Source organism: Limulus polyphemus, unplaced genomic scaffold (genome assembly GCF_000517525.1).
Source record: "Limulus polyphemus unplaced genomic scaffold, Limulus_polyphemus-2.1.2 Scaffold2913, whole genome shotgun sequence".
In the NCBI taxonomy this organism is placed as follows: Eukaryota; Metazoa; Arthropoda; class Merostomata; order Xiphosura; family Limulidae; genus Limulus; species Limulus polyphemus.
The window spans coordinates 120,224-138,209 of NW_013668523.1; the positions used below are offsets into that span (position 1 = coordinate 120,224).

The window sequence follows — 17,986 nt, forward strand, 5'->3', positions numbered from 1 at the left end:
CACTATAGCTATTTCTCAATCTCCAGGGTTTCCACCCTTTGCCCATCTAAGCATTGAAAACGCTTGCTCCAGTCTTTATATACCTCGCTCGAATGCCATTGGCAAATTATAATTTGCAAATTTCTCTGCCAACTTCAATGTACCCTCTATCTAGATACTGTATATATACAACATTATATATATACTTTTAATTGGATCCCAATCTGTAACCAAAGAGTGATGCGTTTCATACCACCGGATTCATGACAAGAAAGTAAGCAACAATGAAGTGGACAAACTTTCTCCTCCACCTAATAAAATCCAAAAGGCAACACCCCAGGCTTGGAATGACGGGATCTAGTATGCCATACTCAACCAAAGGAACACAACTCATCTGGTCTGAAATTATGAACATTCATCCTTACTCTCCAACCAAGTGGGCAAGGAGTATTCCACTTTCCCCTGGAATTATGGAGATGTGGAGCCTGTGCTCAACCAAGGACCCAGGTTGGGACCACTTCGCATTCAGAATTATGAGGAGATAGTGGACCTCCATCCATGAACAATATATGAAACTGGCACTGATAAAAGAGAAGGGCCATGCACCCCTCCCAACTGGATATCTTTGTGTCAAATCTGAACCAGAACTATGAGTAGGCTCCCACAGAGGCTGGTGCCACTACTACTGACATCTGGGGAACCATCCAGGGACCCGAATAGGAGAGCCCCCAACTTCACCCTCTTCTCCAAGAGTGGAGGAACACACTCAAACACCCTGGAGGAAAAGTCTCTGTCCACCACCCCAGCATTTGGAAACTGGATGTGGTAAGGACTCCTGAGCTTCACCAGTAGAAGAAAGAGTCTGGGGGGGTAATGCATTGGAGAATCCTGAGGAACAGTGCTCTGGAAACTGCACAATAGGTGAACCTACATTTTCAAAAGCAAACCAACCCCAATTTATTCAACCTGAAGTTCGGCAGGGATGAGCAGGATCCCTTTTAGCTTTACACATGATAGTCCATAAGTGGCAGACCATGATAAAAAGGTAATACCATCCAGTAAGAGCCTAGATGGTCTTATGTAACACCCCATTTCAACAGAGCATGTTGAAACCTGTAGTAATTTTAGTGAATGTGGTTGCTAGTGCAGAATTGAAAAGAGAAAGCATACCTGCCTGGGCAAAACTCGCCAGTGAAAAAACAAAAGGGACCCTGAAATTAAAAAAATTATAGTGAGGAAATACCCGCCCTTGGTGAAAATCTAACAGATGTGGTCAAAATAGTTACCAGGGGTAGTTGAAAACCCTCAGAAGAGGAAAGTATTATGAGTAGTCCACATACCAACCTGCACAATGTCTTTCAGAGGGCAATTCAACTGGGCGGCTAATGACCTAGAGATATGACGAATCTGGTGAGAAGTGACATGCCAAAGCTTCCTCTCCTGTAATAATAATCCATTATGGGCAATGCGAATCAATTTATGAAGCCAGCGAGTTAGAGTAATGGGAGATAAGTCACAGGAAATAGAAGGATTCCAGTGAATGAACAATCGATTCCTACTATTTCGAAATGAGTTTATACGAGCCACGTAACACTTGAGGGTCCTAACAGGACAACAAATGTTCAGGATCAGAGTGGTGATAAAGATGAGAAATCACTGGCAAATGAATTGGCGAGAGGGATCTTTCCCCTTCCCTGGTTGCCAGAGTCTTGGGAAAGAAAAGACCTATTGGGGTAAAGCAGGACAAATGTGGAATGATAAAAGAGTTTAATACACATGGATTGCAAAGAACTCTGACTGGCGATGTCCATGATTCAACAACAACAAAACATAAAATTTAAGAGAAAGGCGAAACAAAGAACACGAAGCTAAGGGCTCAAAGGGAGGATGAGACAATGCATGTACAACAACTGTAAAATCCCAGTTTGGTAATTGGAAAGGTCATTTGGGTCAAAGAATACGAAACGATTTGAGTAGACCTGATAATACTGAGTATTCAAAAACCTTCCAATATTTAGAATACCAAGAAATAGTGGATAAGTATACCTTATACAAAGCTACTGTAGACGAAGCAAGACCTCTCTCTAATAGCCAAGTCAGAAAATGGGATATGGTAGATACTTTAGGACAAAGAGGGTTTAAATTCCTTTTAACCCCTTACCTACCGGGGCCATTTTGTTTTATCGTGAGGGCAAAATCACATTTGTGAATAGAGAAAATTATAGAGAACTTATCTTTTATTGGATTTCAGATTCTATTTTTGTAAATAGTAGCATAACATTCAATTATTTGTACAAAATTGTGTTATTTCATGAAGTTTAAATATAAATTTATTTTAAAAACATCCCTAAATTCATGATTCCAATGTCACTGGATCTCCAGCAAACACATGGGATGGAGAAAAGAAGCTTCCAGTAACTCCCTGAGGGCAGAAGATGGTAAACGAACATTTTCTAACAAGGCATCTCTACCCAGTAAATCGCAACAAGAAACCAGAAGAAGACAATCTGACTGAAGTAGACGTTGGCAAAGTCCCCAACTTGTCCTCAAATTGCTGAGGGGAACGTTGATAGGCTTCCGACAAAAATTGGATCGAAGATAAATACCTCAGCATAGTAGTGAGAGTAAGATAAGTGTGAGAAAACTGTGATCTGTTCAAAGTGATCAAAGGTTTCTGATCTAGAACCCCACAGGTACAAAAGGGGTTCCATCCATTGAGAATCTAAATATACTTCTTCCTGGCAGTGAAAAGCCAATGCATGCTGTTCGGAGAAACATGGGGGACAAGGCATAGCTATCCCTTTGCGTAACTGAGCAGCAATATCAGGAGAAGAAGGAAAAACCAAGTAGTCTCTAGCCATCCTTTCCACCAACAAGGAAGGAGTAGAGTCAAATGCAACAGGAGAGACCCCCTAAACCTCACAAACCCGAGTAACCAACTGAAGAAAAGTGGCTGATCAAGAGGATCCTCTGTTAAGGCTGACCTAGTAAAACAAGAAGCCAGAAAAAGCAAGTCTAAATTATCTCAGTTGATCCAGAGTCATTTACAAAAGCCACCTCAGAACCCCCCCGGAGATGCACCTTCAGTCCACATATATGTCTCCATCTTACAACAGATCATATCACAGACAGCCTCAATTGAGAGCGAACCCTTCCCCTGACCATCAGATAGTAGAGGTGGAAGAGAAAGAGGTCTGGTTGACCTCCGTAGTAGAAACATTAATTCGGGAATTCATACCCATTTTTTTGTTAATTAATTACTTTACAAATATAAGTGAAGATATAACCGTAGTCACGCCAAGTACGTCCAAAGTTGCAACGTAAATTATGTGAATAATAACAACACTTATGTTAATAGAAAACCGTGCCAAAAGCTTTGTAGAGAAAAAGTGATTACATTATCTGAATGAGGTGTTTATATACAGTACCTAGATTGAGGGCACATTGGTGGTGAAATTTGCAAATTAGAATTTGCCAAAGGCATTCAAGTGCAGTATAAAAGACTAGAGCAAGCTTTTTCAATGCTTAGATGGTTAAAGAGTGGAAACCCTGGAGATCGAGAAATAGCTATAGTGTCAGTGAAGGTAAGTGTGTTTTGGAAATTTGTTACTGAAAATAACAGAGAAAATATACAAGTTGTTCTTTAGAAATGTTTTTTAACTATCTAAAGATTTCACATGTGAAATTTGAAAATTTTCTGATGCATAAAAATATTTTAATCATAAAATGAAAATTATCATAAACTGATTTTATAACATTATTTCAAAATCAACATCATTGTATCAGAAATCAAAATCTATGCCATTAAACAAAAACTTATCGATGTTAAACAGACAGTTATCCAATATAAACATTAATATTCCAAATTAACAGAGGAAGGCTTACGTTAACCAATACACAAAAGATTAAAATGAAATAAAACTCTACCTTGATAACACAAGCATATACAGGAAGACCTTGAAATCTTTCCATAAGAGATGAAACAAGTCCCTTTCGACAACCAAAAAGTGGTTCTCCATATAATTCATCCAACACATCACCAACTTCTATCTGATCCTAAAAGATAAACAACAAAGGACAATACTTTTCAACAAGAATACACCGAGTCAGCCTATATCAGAAGGGTTGCATCAAAGTTTCTGTGTATGTGCATGTGTGTGTGGGTTGCAGCAGTGTTCTCATAAAAGTAATTAACATTTAGGTTTTTTATCTATTTTACTAAAATTTGCTATTAAAATATAGACAGTCACACCTATAAAAGCAGAGAACTACTCAGAGCAGACTTTCAACTTTGCCAGGTTTCAGGATACAAAAATGAATGAATTTGTAATTATGAAAAACAACAACATCTCGTACGTGAAGTCTCGGTATATGTTAACATAGAAAGAAGAGTTTGTTTACTTTGTAGAAACGTTTGTGTTTCATTGTTTTAATCAAACAGTACTGATGTCAATAATTATCCTACATCATACAGTAACGGTTGGATTTATTAGTTAATAAACTGAAAATACAGTTATGTGTGTTACAAAAATACAGACGTTCCAATATTTTTACGAAAAACCGGGATTTTTATTAAATTTACACTAAAACTAATGAAATATTATCATACATGTATTTGCAGGTAAACAAATCATCTGCAATCTTTTATCAAATTTCACCTTCATAAAAATTGTAATTATGGATACTTTAGTAGGAATAATACAAATGATTAATTTCTTACATCTTCAGCACCTACACTACCTTCTCTTATGTCCACAGCAATGGCTCGACCTTTAACAAATCTATGATAAAAATGTTAAAGAAATATGTATAAATGTCCATCAGATGGAAAAACACAGAGTAGAGCCACTGTTAAATGTCTATCAGATACTATAAGAATAAAACCAAGTGGACCAAGTACAGTCAGTGTGTTAATTATTACTTCTAATAACAAAATAAATAATTCTGATTAATAAATTTGAAAAACTTGTATGTAAACTTGTTTTTTCCTTTTAAATCCATAGAGATATTACAAAACTATACATTTAGAAGTGAATAATAATACTGACCCCAAACTTACACCCAAGTCTTTACAAGGAACAAACTCATACATCTTGTAGATCTGTTAAGAAAACACAATAATAGAGTCATTATGTATGTTTAAGTACTAAATTAGTATTACGATGCATTACATATATTGCCTGAATTATCTTTGAGCTTATATTTAACTTTCACAAAAAAACTTTAGGTTTTGATAAATTACTTTATTTTCATTTTTAACAACTGAATAAACTTTCTAGTTAGATAAATTTTTTAGTAGAAAGTAGAAGGTGCATGGGATTTTTAATGAGATTAACAACAACAAAAAAATTATTAACTTTAAGTACTTCTTTCAAACAGTGATCACTCATGTTTTGCAGACACACTATGCTCTGAAAAGTGCATATGTCAGCACATGGTGCCATATATATTAATTTTTAACTCCAAAATAATTTTGCATTGATCATTTATAATTTTCAATGTTTATTTAATTTAACTTAGAAATAAAAATGAAAAAAAGTTCAAACTTTTATTTCTGTGCAGCTCTAAAGTCTCTCCTGCAAATAATGTACTAACTGATTTTTTAAGATGTTTTCTGCCTATCCCTAATTATAGACTTGTATTTCTCCAAAAAACTATTATTCTTAGAGAATAAAAATTATCGATGTCTTATTACTCACTACATTATCCACGTCTTATAACTACAGCCTTTGTTGCCATGCTTTTATATCATGCGTCAGAACAATTACTAATGAAACACAGATTTGTAAACAGCTATAGGCAACACTGAAATATGACTTCAAAATGTAGCTGTTTATAAATTATTGTTCACTCTGTCCAAGATACAAATATCTTTAAAAATAAATCTACTTATTTAAATGGTAAAAACATACTTTAATTGGCCAAGATGGTGTTAATTACAAGTATTCATATTACACAAACAACATACCCCAAGCAACCAAGTTTCATCCAAAAAGCTTGCATTCTAAAAAAATTATACAAAAAATTAATTTTAGGAACATACATTTATATAGTTTTTAAAATAAAACAGCATTGATCTCTTTATAACATATATAGTTCACAATTGCTAAAATATATACTGTCCAGTAGTATATTTTATCATTCAATAGTTCTATAAAAAAAAAGTGTATAATATAGAAAAAGGCAAGTATAAAACTGTATGAATATGTTATTAAAATTTAATTAGATTATTCTAAGGAAGTAAATATTGTTAATAAAACTTCTTTCAAGATAACATCTTAAAAAATAAGGGATAAAATCACAACAGCTCACCTTCAAGTTTAGCCGAAATTTTATTTGTGATATCTCATGCAGGAGGGACTGGAAAATTTCTACAGGTAAAGAAAACAAAACATGCCCATCTAATTAAAATGAAAATGTTAAAAACAAAAGTTTAATGAGACTTAAATGTCAGATGTATTATTTGGGAAATGACTTTCAACAGAAATGCACAGAAGCCACTTTAATTTTTAAAAAGTTTCACTTAGTTAAGTACCACTACAACAGAATATCTGGAAAGTTAAAACAAAAAAATTGTAAGTTAAATGTCAAAATAGAGAAGGCTATGTGTGTGTAATATGAAAACAATTTTAAAGAATCAAATCAGCAAGATATGACAACTACAGTTGATAAAACCAAAGTGGAACAGAATGTTTCAGAACTATATTTTGACAATATTTGGCATTTAATAGGTAGTGATGCTACTAAAAACTGACCGCTTTTGTTAAAGGCATGTAACAGTCCTTTCCAATGCAAAATATTTATACACTCAGATCATTGAGATGTGTTCAGATTGGGGATTTAAAATTTCTAAGACAGGGATATTCCATGCACTTAATGGCATTGGAAAACAAAGGAATATCCATAAACATATGAGAATCCATGAACACAAAGGTCAGTGGCCATCCAAGTGCCTCAGGCAACAATATGCAACATAATCAAGTCACTTGTACATTTGCTCTTATGTTCAATTTATATTAAAGTTTTTCTTCATTACCCATTCAAGCCATCTCCAAGCATTATTAGTCTCAAAGTGGGTTCCTAGTCATCGAATTAGGTCTACTTTATCATCAAACATATAAAATAAGACAATTATCCCAAAATAAGATAACATATAAAGAGTGACCAAGATTTCTCATAGCTAAACAGCATAGTATACGAGTCCAGATCCTGAGATTAAAAAAAAAAGTGGGGGGAGGAAACAACTTTCCGACTTATGGATAACTGTTCTACTTTCTTTGACTTTCCTAGATTTTTCAGGTTTGTGATTACCTTTCCCATAAATATTAAACTATTTCCTTATGTATGTATGTATGAAAGCATTAAAGCTAAGAAATATGCATATAAGACGCTATATTAAAAATATATATCAAAAGTTCACAAAAATACAGCAAAACCCTACTAGAACTTTAACACACTTACCTAGCATTAAAAAGAGTGAAACCAAAAATATTTATTTGTTTGACACATGTTTATGTATTAGATAACAAAATATCTTACCTGCCAAAATTTCATTTCCTAATATAGATGTAGTAGGTCCATAAAAGGACTAAATAAACAAAAGTTAATTAAGCAAATTAAGGAAGGAATTCAATAAATACACTAAACATGGTTAGAAACAGGCACTTAACTCTCTCTATATATTTTACTAAAATATTTACTGTACAATTTTCTACACACTACATTACTCAATAACATGAAGACAGTTCTCTATTTATCTGTAAAGTAATTAGAAGTGCATGTGTAATACTTGAAAAGATTATCAAAATTTATTTCACATGAAACATAACAAAACTTAATATCTGAAATGTTGGCTATTTAAGTCAGCTGCAAAGTAAAGCTTAGGTTGCAGGAAAAATACTGTTGCACATAGAGAGAAAAAGTAGTCTAGCATAGACACAGAAACTCAATAATTATTATACAAAATATTAAATACAAAGAGACAATTGTTATCTTACTAGTCCTGAAAAAAAAAAATTAAAGGAACTATAAGAATAACTGTAAAGTAAGCCACGTGTACATGTAAGTGTGCACATTCAAGTTATTTCAGTAATATATTATACACATGGATGAATGTGCAAAATGATCATGTTGACTGAAACAAATCTACTTTTGGGGGTTTAGACGATCCCAAAAAGCTCTGGGGTTTTGCATGTTCTCAGATACATTTGAACCATTTTGTACAACTTTCAGAAACCAATTTTAACTTGACTTTGTAGAAAAAACGAAATTCAGAAATCACAACTTGTGGTGTTACCAACCTGATAACCACATGAGACTAGGTAGATTTTTAAACATCAATACTCAAATATTTTACATGTATGCCCAATTAATTTTTTAAAGCCTCTGTTGCACATAAAACATATATCACTGAATTAACCAATTTTGATCCTTTCCTTGTGCAAATGAGAATGGTTGGAAAAAGTTCAGACCAATAAAGATCAGAACAGTGTTGGCAGTAAAATGCAAAATGTGTTTATTTCACTTAAATCGTACTTTGTAATCATGCCTGGAAAAAGTCATTTTCACAGATTTCCATCTACAGATGGAGAACTTTCACCCATGTGCACACTGCAACATCTGGATGAGAAGTTTTCAAGCAAGTTATACTTATAAATAGTTTTAATACTAAATTTAAAACAACAACATGGAAATGATAAATGTTACTTTTATTTTTAAGTTACCTGAACTAGAGATTTTTCCTGACAAAGGTGCTCAATAGTAACTGAGAGAAACTTCTTCATCAAAGCGATTCTAAGAAACAAACGGCCTCGTCCCTGGTTAGTCTGTACCTGTCACATTCAGAACAGTGGTGGTACAGTTTAGAAGCTATACTTAAAACAATAAATTATTCATAGTATATAAGTTAGAATGAACTATATTTCAGCTACATCATTATTAACAACAAATACAAAAAACATTAAAACTTCATATTCACAAGTACAGATGTTAAACATATATATACACATACACACAATATACAAACACATCTGCTACCAACTAAATCTTTATGACCTTTTAACTGACAAATTTTTAGAAAAAAAATATTCCTAAAAAATTTCCAATTCACTAGCAACTTTTTGGTTTAAGACTTCACTTACACAAAACCATGACATATTATTTGCTCAGGAGAAAGAGAAATAAACAACAGATTATTGAAACGAAAGTGTTCAAAATGTAATATCACATAAAGGTTTAGTATCTAACTCTTAACACTAGAATTACTCATGGGGTCCATCAACTTTTTAAACTATTTATCTATCAAGTTGCTTACAGGTCTACAACTTTATTGGTTACAGGGTCCCTTATAACATGTGAAGTTTCTAAAAAATTTAAATCAAGAATACTTTTATTGTTGTAATTAATCTCACTAATCACTGTCGGGTTTCCTATGTTTTTTACAAAGAAAACAAGTGATTTCACCCAATTTGTTTAGCCAGTTCTTTTCATTATGTGTTGTAACAATAAAAACACAAAATCACTCAATATTATGCAATATAAAGATTTCACCAACATCAGTAGTGAGTAGTATATAAACAAGTTAGTAATTTGAGGGTTAACAAAACTCATTCTTAGTCAAGAACAGAATGTTTCTTCTAAATTCTAAATTGATATTTATAACTCACTCACTCACACTCGAGCTTAGATACTAAATATATGGTAACCTCTAAGGACTGAATCTTCTCAATCTCACATATTTAAAAATGATGCAGTACAAATTTAAACCAACAATATTACTTGAATTGTTTCTTGACTAAAATGTCTCTATTAGAATTCTAAAATGTTAAAAAAACCTTCCTCATTCCCATTCATCAGACTTGTTAAAATAACTCATGCCACTTACTGAAATCTATATAAGAATAATAGTACGGTCTGTTGTATGTGTATTTAACTACTTTGGATGGATCTTCACCAAAATCGGTATAGAGGTTCATTAGATCCAAACAAGAGTACATTCAAATTTTCAGTTTTACACTTTGCTGCTTTTATGGGCATTTTTTACCACTACTTTGCCCCCTGTTGGTGGATCTTCATCAGATTTGGCATGAAGATTTGTTGTGTCCGTGCGGAGATACGTGTAATCTTGCAGTTTCACATTTTGTGTTTTGCACATCTTATGGGCATTTTTTCCAGTTACATACAAGAGAAGCAACTTTCATGTCCTAAAATAACCTTTCATTAAACATGAATTTACATAACTTCCATCCAGGGGATGGGTCCTCCAGCTAGTCTATATAAGTCTGTTGTATGTCCATGTAACTACTTCGCAGGGTGTGGATGGAACTTCAGCAAAACTGATAAGGAGGTCATTAGGTCCATGCAGGGGTACATACAAATTTTGCATTTTGCTGTTTTTTTTGGTGTTTTTTACCACTACTTCACCCCCTGTTAATGGATCTTCACCAAATTTGATATGGAGATTCACTGGGTCCATGCAGAGATACATACAAATTTTCAGTTTTGCATTTTGCAGTTTTTATGGGCATTTTTGCACTTTTTTAGCATTGCCGCACATCCTGTGGATGGATCTTCACCAAATTTGGCATGAAGGTTTGTTTGGTCCAAGCGGAGATACATGCAAATTTGCAGTTTCAAATTTTGTTTTGAAGTTTTTATGGCCGTTTTTTATGTATAAGGAAAGCAACTTTTCATGTCTCAAGGTAACCTTTCATTAATCGTGAGTTTACATAACTTCCATCTAGGGGACGGGTACTCCAGCTAGTAATACAATAGTATTAAACCACAATTCCTCAGAAAAATATTTTGAAATTCTACCTTGGGTCTCTATGCAATACTTTTAAAGCTATATTCCTTTGTTTGTGTTCACTATATTTTAGATGTTTGTTTATTATTATGTTATTGATCCTATGTGTTCTCAAAATTTTAACTATACAACACATAAAAATGAATATAATACTTGGCTATTTTAGACAAGTAGAATCTGTTAATGCTGGATAGTGACTCCAGCCTTTTTATGTACTCTCTGTCAAACCTTTGAACCAATGGCGTAACCCTGAAACGTACAACAAAAACAAGCAAGTTAAAAGTAGTTTATGTAATTTAAAAGATAAACAAAAACAAATAAGTCAAGGGTGAGTTCATAATACATGAATGTTTATTTCTGACTAGTGGAATATGTTGGCACCTCACCGAGACTGCCCTCCAATTTTGAACTATAGAGTTTAATTTCTTTGTAATGTTTTCCCAAGCTTCTCATGCACCTCTAGAAAGGAAGGCCTCAGCATACCCGAAGGGGTATCAAACCACACACTGGGAACACTGATGTAGAACAGTATATTTATTTAATAGAATCTTCTTCAAAAACAACAACAATAGTTCATTTTTCTTAAATATTAGAAAGAACTACTTTTTTTTAATTCAAATAAGTTTATTATTGGTTGTATATAGTAAAACTTTTTGTTTATTTTCTTCACAACAGGTTTCACCAAGTTTACCTGGCATCATCAAGAATTGAGGTAAAGAGAAATTGATTTTAGAAACGAAATCATGTGAGATTCTGTAACAATACTAATTGAAAAGTATGTGATTAAGTAATTATAAACTTATTAAAATAATTTAGCAATGAACTGTCAAATTTATTAATATATAAATAAAACTTTTAGGTCTGAATATAAGTACTGAAATTTGTTCTATATACAAGAGAGTTTGTTTGTTTGAAGTTAAGCACAAAGCTACACAATGGGTTATCTGTGCTCTGTCCACCATGGATAACGAAACCTGGTTTCTAGCACTGTAACTCCGGAGACATACCACTGTGCCACTGGTGGCCTACAAGAGAGAATGGAAAGATCAAAATAGTAAAACTGTACTTGTTAAAAAATAGGTTCTTGATTTTTTTATTAACAGGGCTTCTTTTATTTTTCATCAGTTAATGTTGTCTTCTTTGCTGGGAATTTTTACCTTAGAAGAATCAAAAGAATGATCGTTCCTAGACATGGGTTCAAAAACATGAGATGGAGATTTTAAATGTTCATACAAACAAGTAAAAAGATGTTCATTTGTCTCACCAATATATAACAGCTTTTGCAATTTGTACATTCAACTATATACACATTTCCTGAAGTATCATTATCTATAAACTTTTTGGATACCAGTTGACCTAGCTTTTCTCCAGGTAAAAATGTAAATTGTACTTTAATGTCAATTTTATACACTCTGACCATTTTTAATCAGACTTTTTGAGAGCATGAGAGAAGTCTGGGATGAACAGTAAAACACAAGAAATGGGAAATATTCGGAAGAATCACTTTATATGTCAATTTGTGGCTTATTTTGAAAGAAAGCAATTACTTTATTAAAAAAAAGTGGAAAGAAAATTGTTTTTACACAAAAATGATATCTAAGATCATTAACTTTCTTTTTTGAAACAATCAATATTGGATCTTATGATTTTATTTGTACAGATAGCACCTTTTAATATCCCTAGCTTTTGAAATTGGTCATAAGGGAATTTCAAGGAACGTAGAGTCCAGTATGAGTGTTCTTGACTTCTTTTTACATCATGAATTTTGTTTTGAGTGTATCTAGTTTAGATGAGCGAAAAACTCGAGAATAATGTTAACGTTATTGAAAGCTGAAAAAATGTCCTCAACATACTGAAATCAAAAAATGAGTTTGTAAAGTGAATTTGAGATGGTAATGTCTTCAATTCTTATCAGTAATGTATTGGTAAGTACTGGAGCTACAGGATTTACAATATGGCAATATCTTCAGTTCTTATCAGTAATATACTGGTAAGTACTGGAGCTACAGGATTTCCAATATGGCAATGTATTCAATTCTTATCAGTAATGTATTGGTAAGTACTGAAGCTACAGGATTTACAATATGGCAATATCTTCAATTCTTATCAGTAATATATTGGCAAGTACTGGAGCTACAGGATTTCCAATATGGCAATATCTTCAATTCTTATCAGTAATATATTGGCAAGTACTGGAGCTACAGGATTTCCAATATGGCAATATCTTCAGTTCTTATCAGTAATATATATTGGCAAGTACTGGAGCTACAGGATTTCCAATATGGCAATATATTCAGTTCTTATCAGTAATATATTGGCAAGTACTGGAGCTACAGGATTTCCAATATGGCAATATCTTCAATTTGGATATAATTTACATCTTCAAACTGGAAAGTGAATGATTTAGTAACAAAGAGGAAAAGTTCTCTTATGTTGTTGGTGTTTAAGTGAAAACGAATATTAGAACCATTCCAGGGCAGCATTTATTTCTTCAAGGTCAGGAACTTCAGTGAACAGATTTTTTACATCAAATATGACTAATTGAACAAAATGACTAACAACTTGGAGATATTGATAAGAATTTCAAATTTTTTTCTGAAGGAAGAAGCATGAGAAACATATTTATAAAATATGCAAGCGAGGAATTTTCTTAGGTTGTAGTTGTAAGCTCTCTTCTCTTTTGTATATAGAATGAATTTCAATACTTAGACTAAGGTCTTAAAACTTTATTTATATATTCACAAATTTGACACTTCATTGATAAATTACTTTATTAAGTTTGCAATTACTTAATCATATGCTTGTAGATTAGTATTTTTATAGATTCTCATGTGATTTCTTTTTTAAAATGAATTTCTGTTAACACTCTTGCTATGGACTCAGTTGCTTCGACTGAGTTCAGGAACAAGAATCAAACATTAATAGTTATGTATACATGGCAAGGTATAATAAATTAAGACTAAGCATTACTTCAAGAACTTTACTATGCATTTTTAACCTTTCAATATGAATTCACAGATTAACTAACATGTAATTCGTTTCTGCTGATGTGAATACAAATATCACTCACATTTACCAACAATTTAGGAAGTTCTTTGCCTGTTAAGATTATGTTAGCCATCATGTATTGCAAAGGTGCATTCAGGTTGACAACTACAGTAAGAAGAAGTGTAATTGTCCAATATGTGGTGGGGTCATAGGTTACCATCTGGACCCTCTTCTTCCATACATTTCCCTTCACAGATTTTGAAGCTGAAGTTGAGGAGGACAAAATGGAGTGACTTTTCTACTCAATACTTCTCTACCTACTGAATATCTCTCGATATTTGTTTCCACCTTATGTACGCCTCCTACGTATTGTTTTCTTTCTTCTCCTCTGTCAGTGTCACACCCAGTATTTACTTCAGATTTCAATTTGCTCCTGCTGTTTTATGCCTCATTCTTTCTGCCTTACCAAGTAACATTCAGAAGTTATTGTTTAGACATAGTTTATTCTTCATTAATATGTATCTTAGGACTTCATGTTTCCACATTCTTTGTTACTCCTTAACATGTCCACATACAATATATGTTTATAATTAGTTCGTTAATCCTTAAATAGTACTACTTAAACTATAATGTTTGATCACAATTACTTACTACTTAACATATACCACTTAGGATATTATGTTTAACCCATAATTTATCTTTTCTTCATATGTATACATAGATGTTAATGTGTAGTTACACATAGTTGCTCTTTCACATATAACTCATAGTCTTTGATCTTTTGTTCAGATTTACTTCTTCTTCACATGACCAAATAGAAGGTAATGTTTACATATAATTCATGACTTCTTCACATGTACTCATGGTAGTTAAATACTTCAACAAGTCTCAAAAAAAATGAACACATCTTAGAAAAATTGTGCTGAGGAAAAGAGTGACGATTTTCGACTGGGAATGTAGAAGAAACATTTGTGCAGAGGTATGTTGCACTCCTATTGGTGGAGGGTTTTGCTGCATAGTACAACATCATACAATAGCACAAATTCACACATTTTCATGTGCATTTTAGGTGGAAGTCTTACAAGGCTGAAGGCAGAATAACAAGACTTCAAGAGGAAAATAGCTAATCTGTGTACTGAGGTGAGTCATCGTATCAGAAAAATAGATTCATTATTAGCTAAGTTATTTATTAATTATTTTTGCTTATTAAAAACAGTTTTTTTTATTTGTTTAAAAAACATTAAAAACAGTCTCCAACATTTCAAAAAACAGCAAGATTCTTCATCAAGGGAAAATCACAAGGCATACAAAATGAATTAATTTTTAAAACTAAACTAAATTACAAAAATAATGGATCTGTTTTTTTTATAAGAATAACAGAATAGTTGATAAATAACTTTTCCAAAATTATAGTTATTAGTTATGCAGGTTATTTCTTTTATGTACACTTTGCTGTTTCAGTCATATTTAAAATCAACAAATATATGTAATAGCCTTAACCCTATGTGCATTGCAGGGTCAAATTGCACATATCATGACCTTTTATAGAGTTATGTTCAAAATTGAATTAACCACCTGGAGCCACTTAATAGAAGCTATAAATGAAGCATGCCTTCCTTGTTCCCATGGGTACACATATTTAAAGAACAGTTTCAAATTCACAGCCTCATCTTACAGTTACATCGTAAGAGAAAATCCAGCAACTATAATTTAGGCTCATATAAATAATTTCGTATCAGAATATGATCCAAATTTTTTCATAAAAGTTAAGTTTAGGTCAAGTTTGTTCTCTTTTTCTCAAATAAAACCAGAAATAAATCATGTCACGGCCAAATGACCTATTATTATTATTACCTTAATTTCCATCAGACATACATTCTACCATGCATCTTGCACCAATTTTTTGATAATTCTTAAACCAAAACAAGTTTATTGAAAATGTCTAAACTCTGAACATTTTGGTAATATTTTAAAATTGTTTAAGGTGTTTAAGACTCAGTAATATGGTAATAGTACAGATTCTTCCACTCATTTTGCACCCTCACCATTACAAGTAAAATAAGAATGTGTTACCTTTTTACAGCACTTCACTAGTTCAATTGCATCACATACTGGAACTGGCAGTCTGGAAATATAAAAATACACAGATAAATAAAGGCATTCTGCAGTCAAATTGTATTTTGTATATTCTAATCCATCTGCCTTCATAACCTATTCAAACTAAAAACAATTTAATTCTTCAGTTGACAGATAGCCCCATTCTATAGTGTTATCAAATACTGCATGATTACGTTGTTTTAGTGAAACTTTATGCAGAGTTGACATAGCAAGCATGAGAATTTTAATGGACTGCAACTGAACTGTTAAATAAAAAGGTATAATGTTTTAGCTTCTATACTGAGGCCTTCTTCTGGTCATGGTAGGTAACTGTGTACTGTCTTATAAAGATAAGTGTGGCCGGTCATGCAGTAAAGTTCTAAGCTGTGTAGTTTGAGTGGGTGATGACTGGCGGGTGTCGTCAGTAGTACTCTGATGTCATCATACTATCAACAGTTTGTTGTGGGTGGTTGTCTACCAGTTTCCGATATACAAATCATTGTCTCTGCTGAGTTCAAGTTGGTGTAGTTTGATACAGATAGCTTCTTTGAATTTTCCTTCTTTCCAGTGGTAAATTATATTTTGATCCATTTTATGATGTCATAATTTGTAGTTTTGTTCAGCCAAGGACAATTTATCTGGATGTTCTTTAAATCTTTATACTACAGTCAAATATATGTTGCCACATAAACATGGTACTTCATTGATGGGTTTTTTTGTTTGGACTTATTAGTTGGTTGGTCACTTTAGTAAGGATGTTTCAAAAGCATTTTTTGTGGCTTAAAATAAACTTTAACATTAAATTTCTGCCAAATCATTTTAAGTTTTTGTTTAACTTAAGAATTTAAGGTAGAGAAATGATTGATTTTTGTTGAACTTGGTCTTCTTGTGAGTGCTGAGGAATCTTGTTCTTCTTGGCAGTATATATAAAACTGGAAGGGTATCCATCGTTTCTGAAAAAAATAACTAACCTTCTCAGGGAAAGCTTTCAAAAGCAATGGAAATACCAATTATATCATGCATCTAAAAAAATACACATTTAACTCTTGCTGGTGGAATATGACAACTAAGTGACTTATTAACACATACTAGAGTTTTATGCTGATAACAAACAACTTGATGTAGGTTTACTTATAGAATGAAACTGACTAAATAACCAAATGTTTAAGTTTCAGATGAAACCTAAAAAGGTTTCAATCACATTCCTGTTGCTCTAGTAGTTGCATCAACCACATAAACTATTACGATTTAAGTACCACTAAATATAACTCATCTTAATTGTGCTTCATTGTAGTAAAGTTTGAAATGCGTGTCCCAAACACACATTTTAAAAGTTGCACTGTCTCACATACTTGTTAAGTGTTCTACGAACAAGAAGTATCTCTAGCCAATACCAGTAATCCTTAGTAGTTGGTCCAAATGCAGTTCGAGGTGATGCTGATGAAAGAGAAAGAAAATATTGTTAAATTAAATGAAAATAAACAATATCAAATTAATTAGCTCTATTAAAGTATAATCAAAATAGAATATTCAAGCACCTTTTTGTTATTATAAAAATGTTTATAAATCTAGTATTTCTTGGTAGTTTTATCCTATAATCATGATAATTAAATATAATAACTTTTAACTATCATTTTTGTAAAATAAAAAGAGTATAACTGTATTAATTTTTACAGGACTAGATAAATTACACTGTAATCTTACAATCCTCGAAGAATTTTAAAATAAAATGCTAATTTAATTAAATAATACAATCTGCAGCCATTCTAGAAAGAAAAAAACCTGTTGGTTACAGGTTGGTCAAATCAACCAAGTCTGTAAAGAGTTAGGGTACAGAAAATATCAGATAAGATATAAATTTTTATAGAGAAAAAAAATGCTTGATATTTATTTAGTAGGTTTTAGAAATATGAACATTTTTAAATGAAGAAATGTATTTTTAATCTTAACATTAAAATCACTTTGCACTCAGAGCAGTCAACATTCTTACTCCATATGTTCACAGACAAATATTTAGTAATAATACTTAACTAGAAAAAATCTAATTTTTTGTATACAAAAAGACTTTATACTGAAAACTTGCAAAATATCATAAAGATACACGAAACATATTAAAAG

General features: G+C 32.3%; 1 protein-coding gene across 1 annotated transcript in view; it reads right to left on the reverse strand.

Annotated features, from left to right (window-relative positions):
- The window catches only part of LOC106468201, a 56,321-nt gene that overhangs the window by 28,688 nt on the left and 9,647 nt on the right, over positions 1-17,986 (reverse strand). The window contains exons 3-11 of the mRNA XM_013928613.2: positions 17,221-17,305; positions 15,845-15,896; positions 8,703-8,810; positions 7,519-7,567; positions 6,292-6,350; positions 5,948-5,983; positions 5,028-5,080; positions 4,700-4,760; positions 3,907-4,035 (exon numbers count right to left, since the gene is read on the reverse strand). Coding sequence (XP_013784067.1) covers positions 3,907-4,035; positions 4,700-4,760; positions 5,028-5,080; positions 5,948-5,983; positions 6,292-6,350; positions 7,519-7,567; positions 8,703-8,810; positions 15,845-15,896; positions 17,221-17,305 — 632 coding nt within the window. The remainder of the gene's footprint in view (positions 1-3,906; positions 4,036-4,699; positions 4,761-5,027; positions 5,081-5,947; positions 5,984-6,291; positions 6,351-7,518; positions 7,568-8,702; positions 8,811-15,844; positions 15,897-17,220; positions 17,306-17,986) is intronic.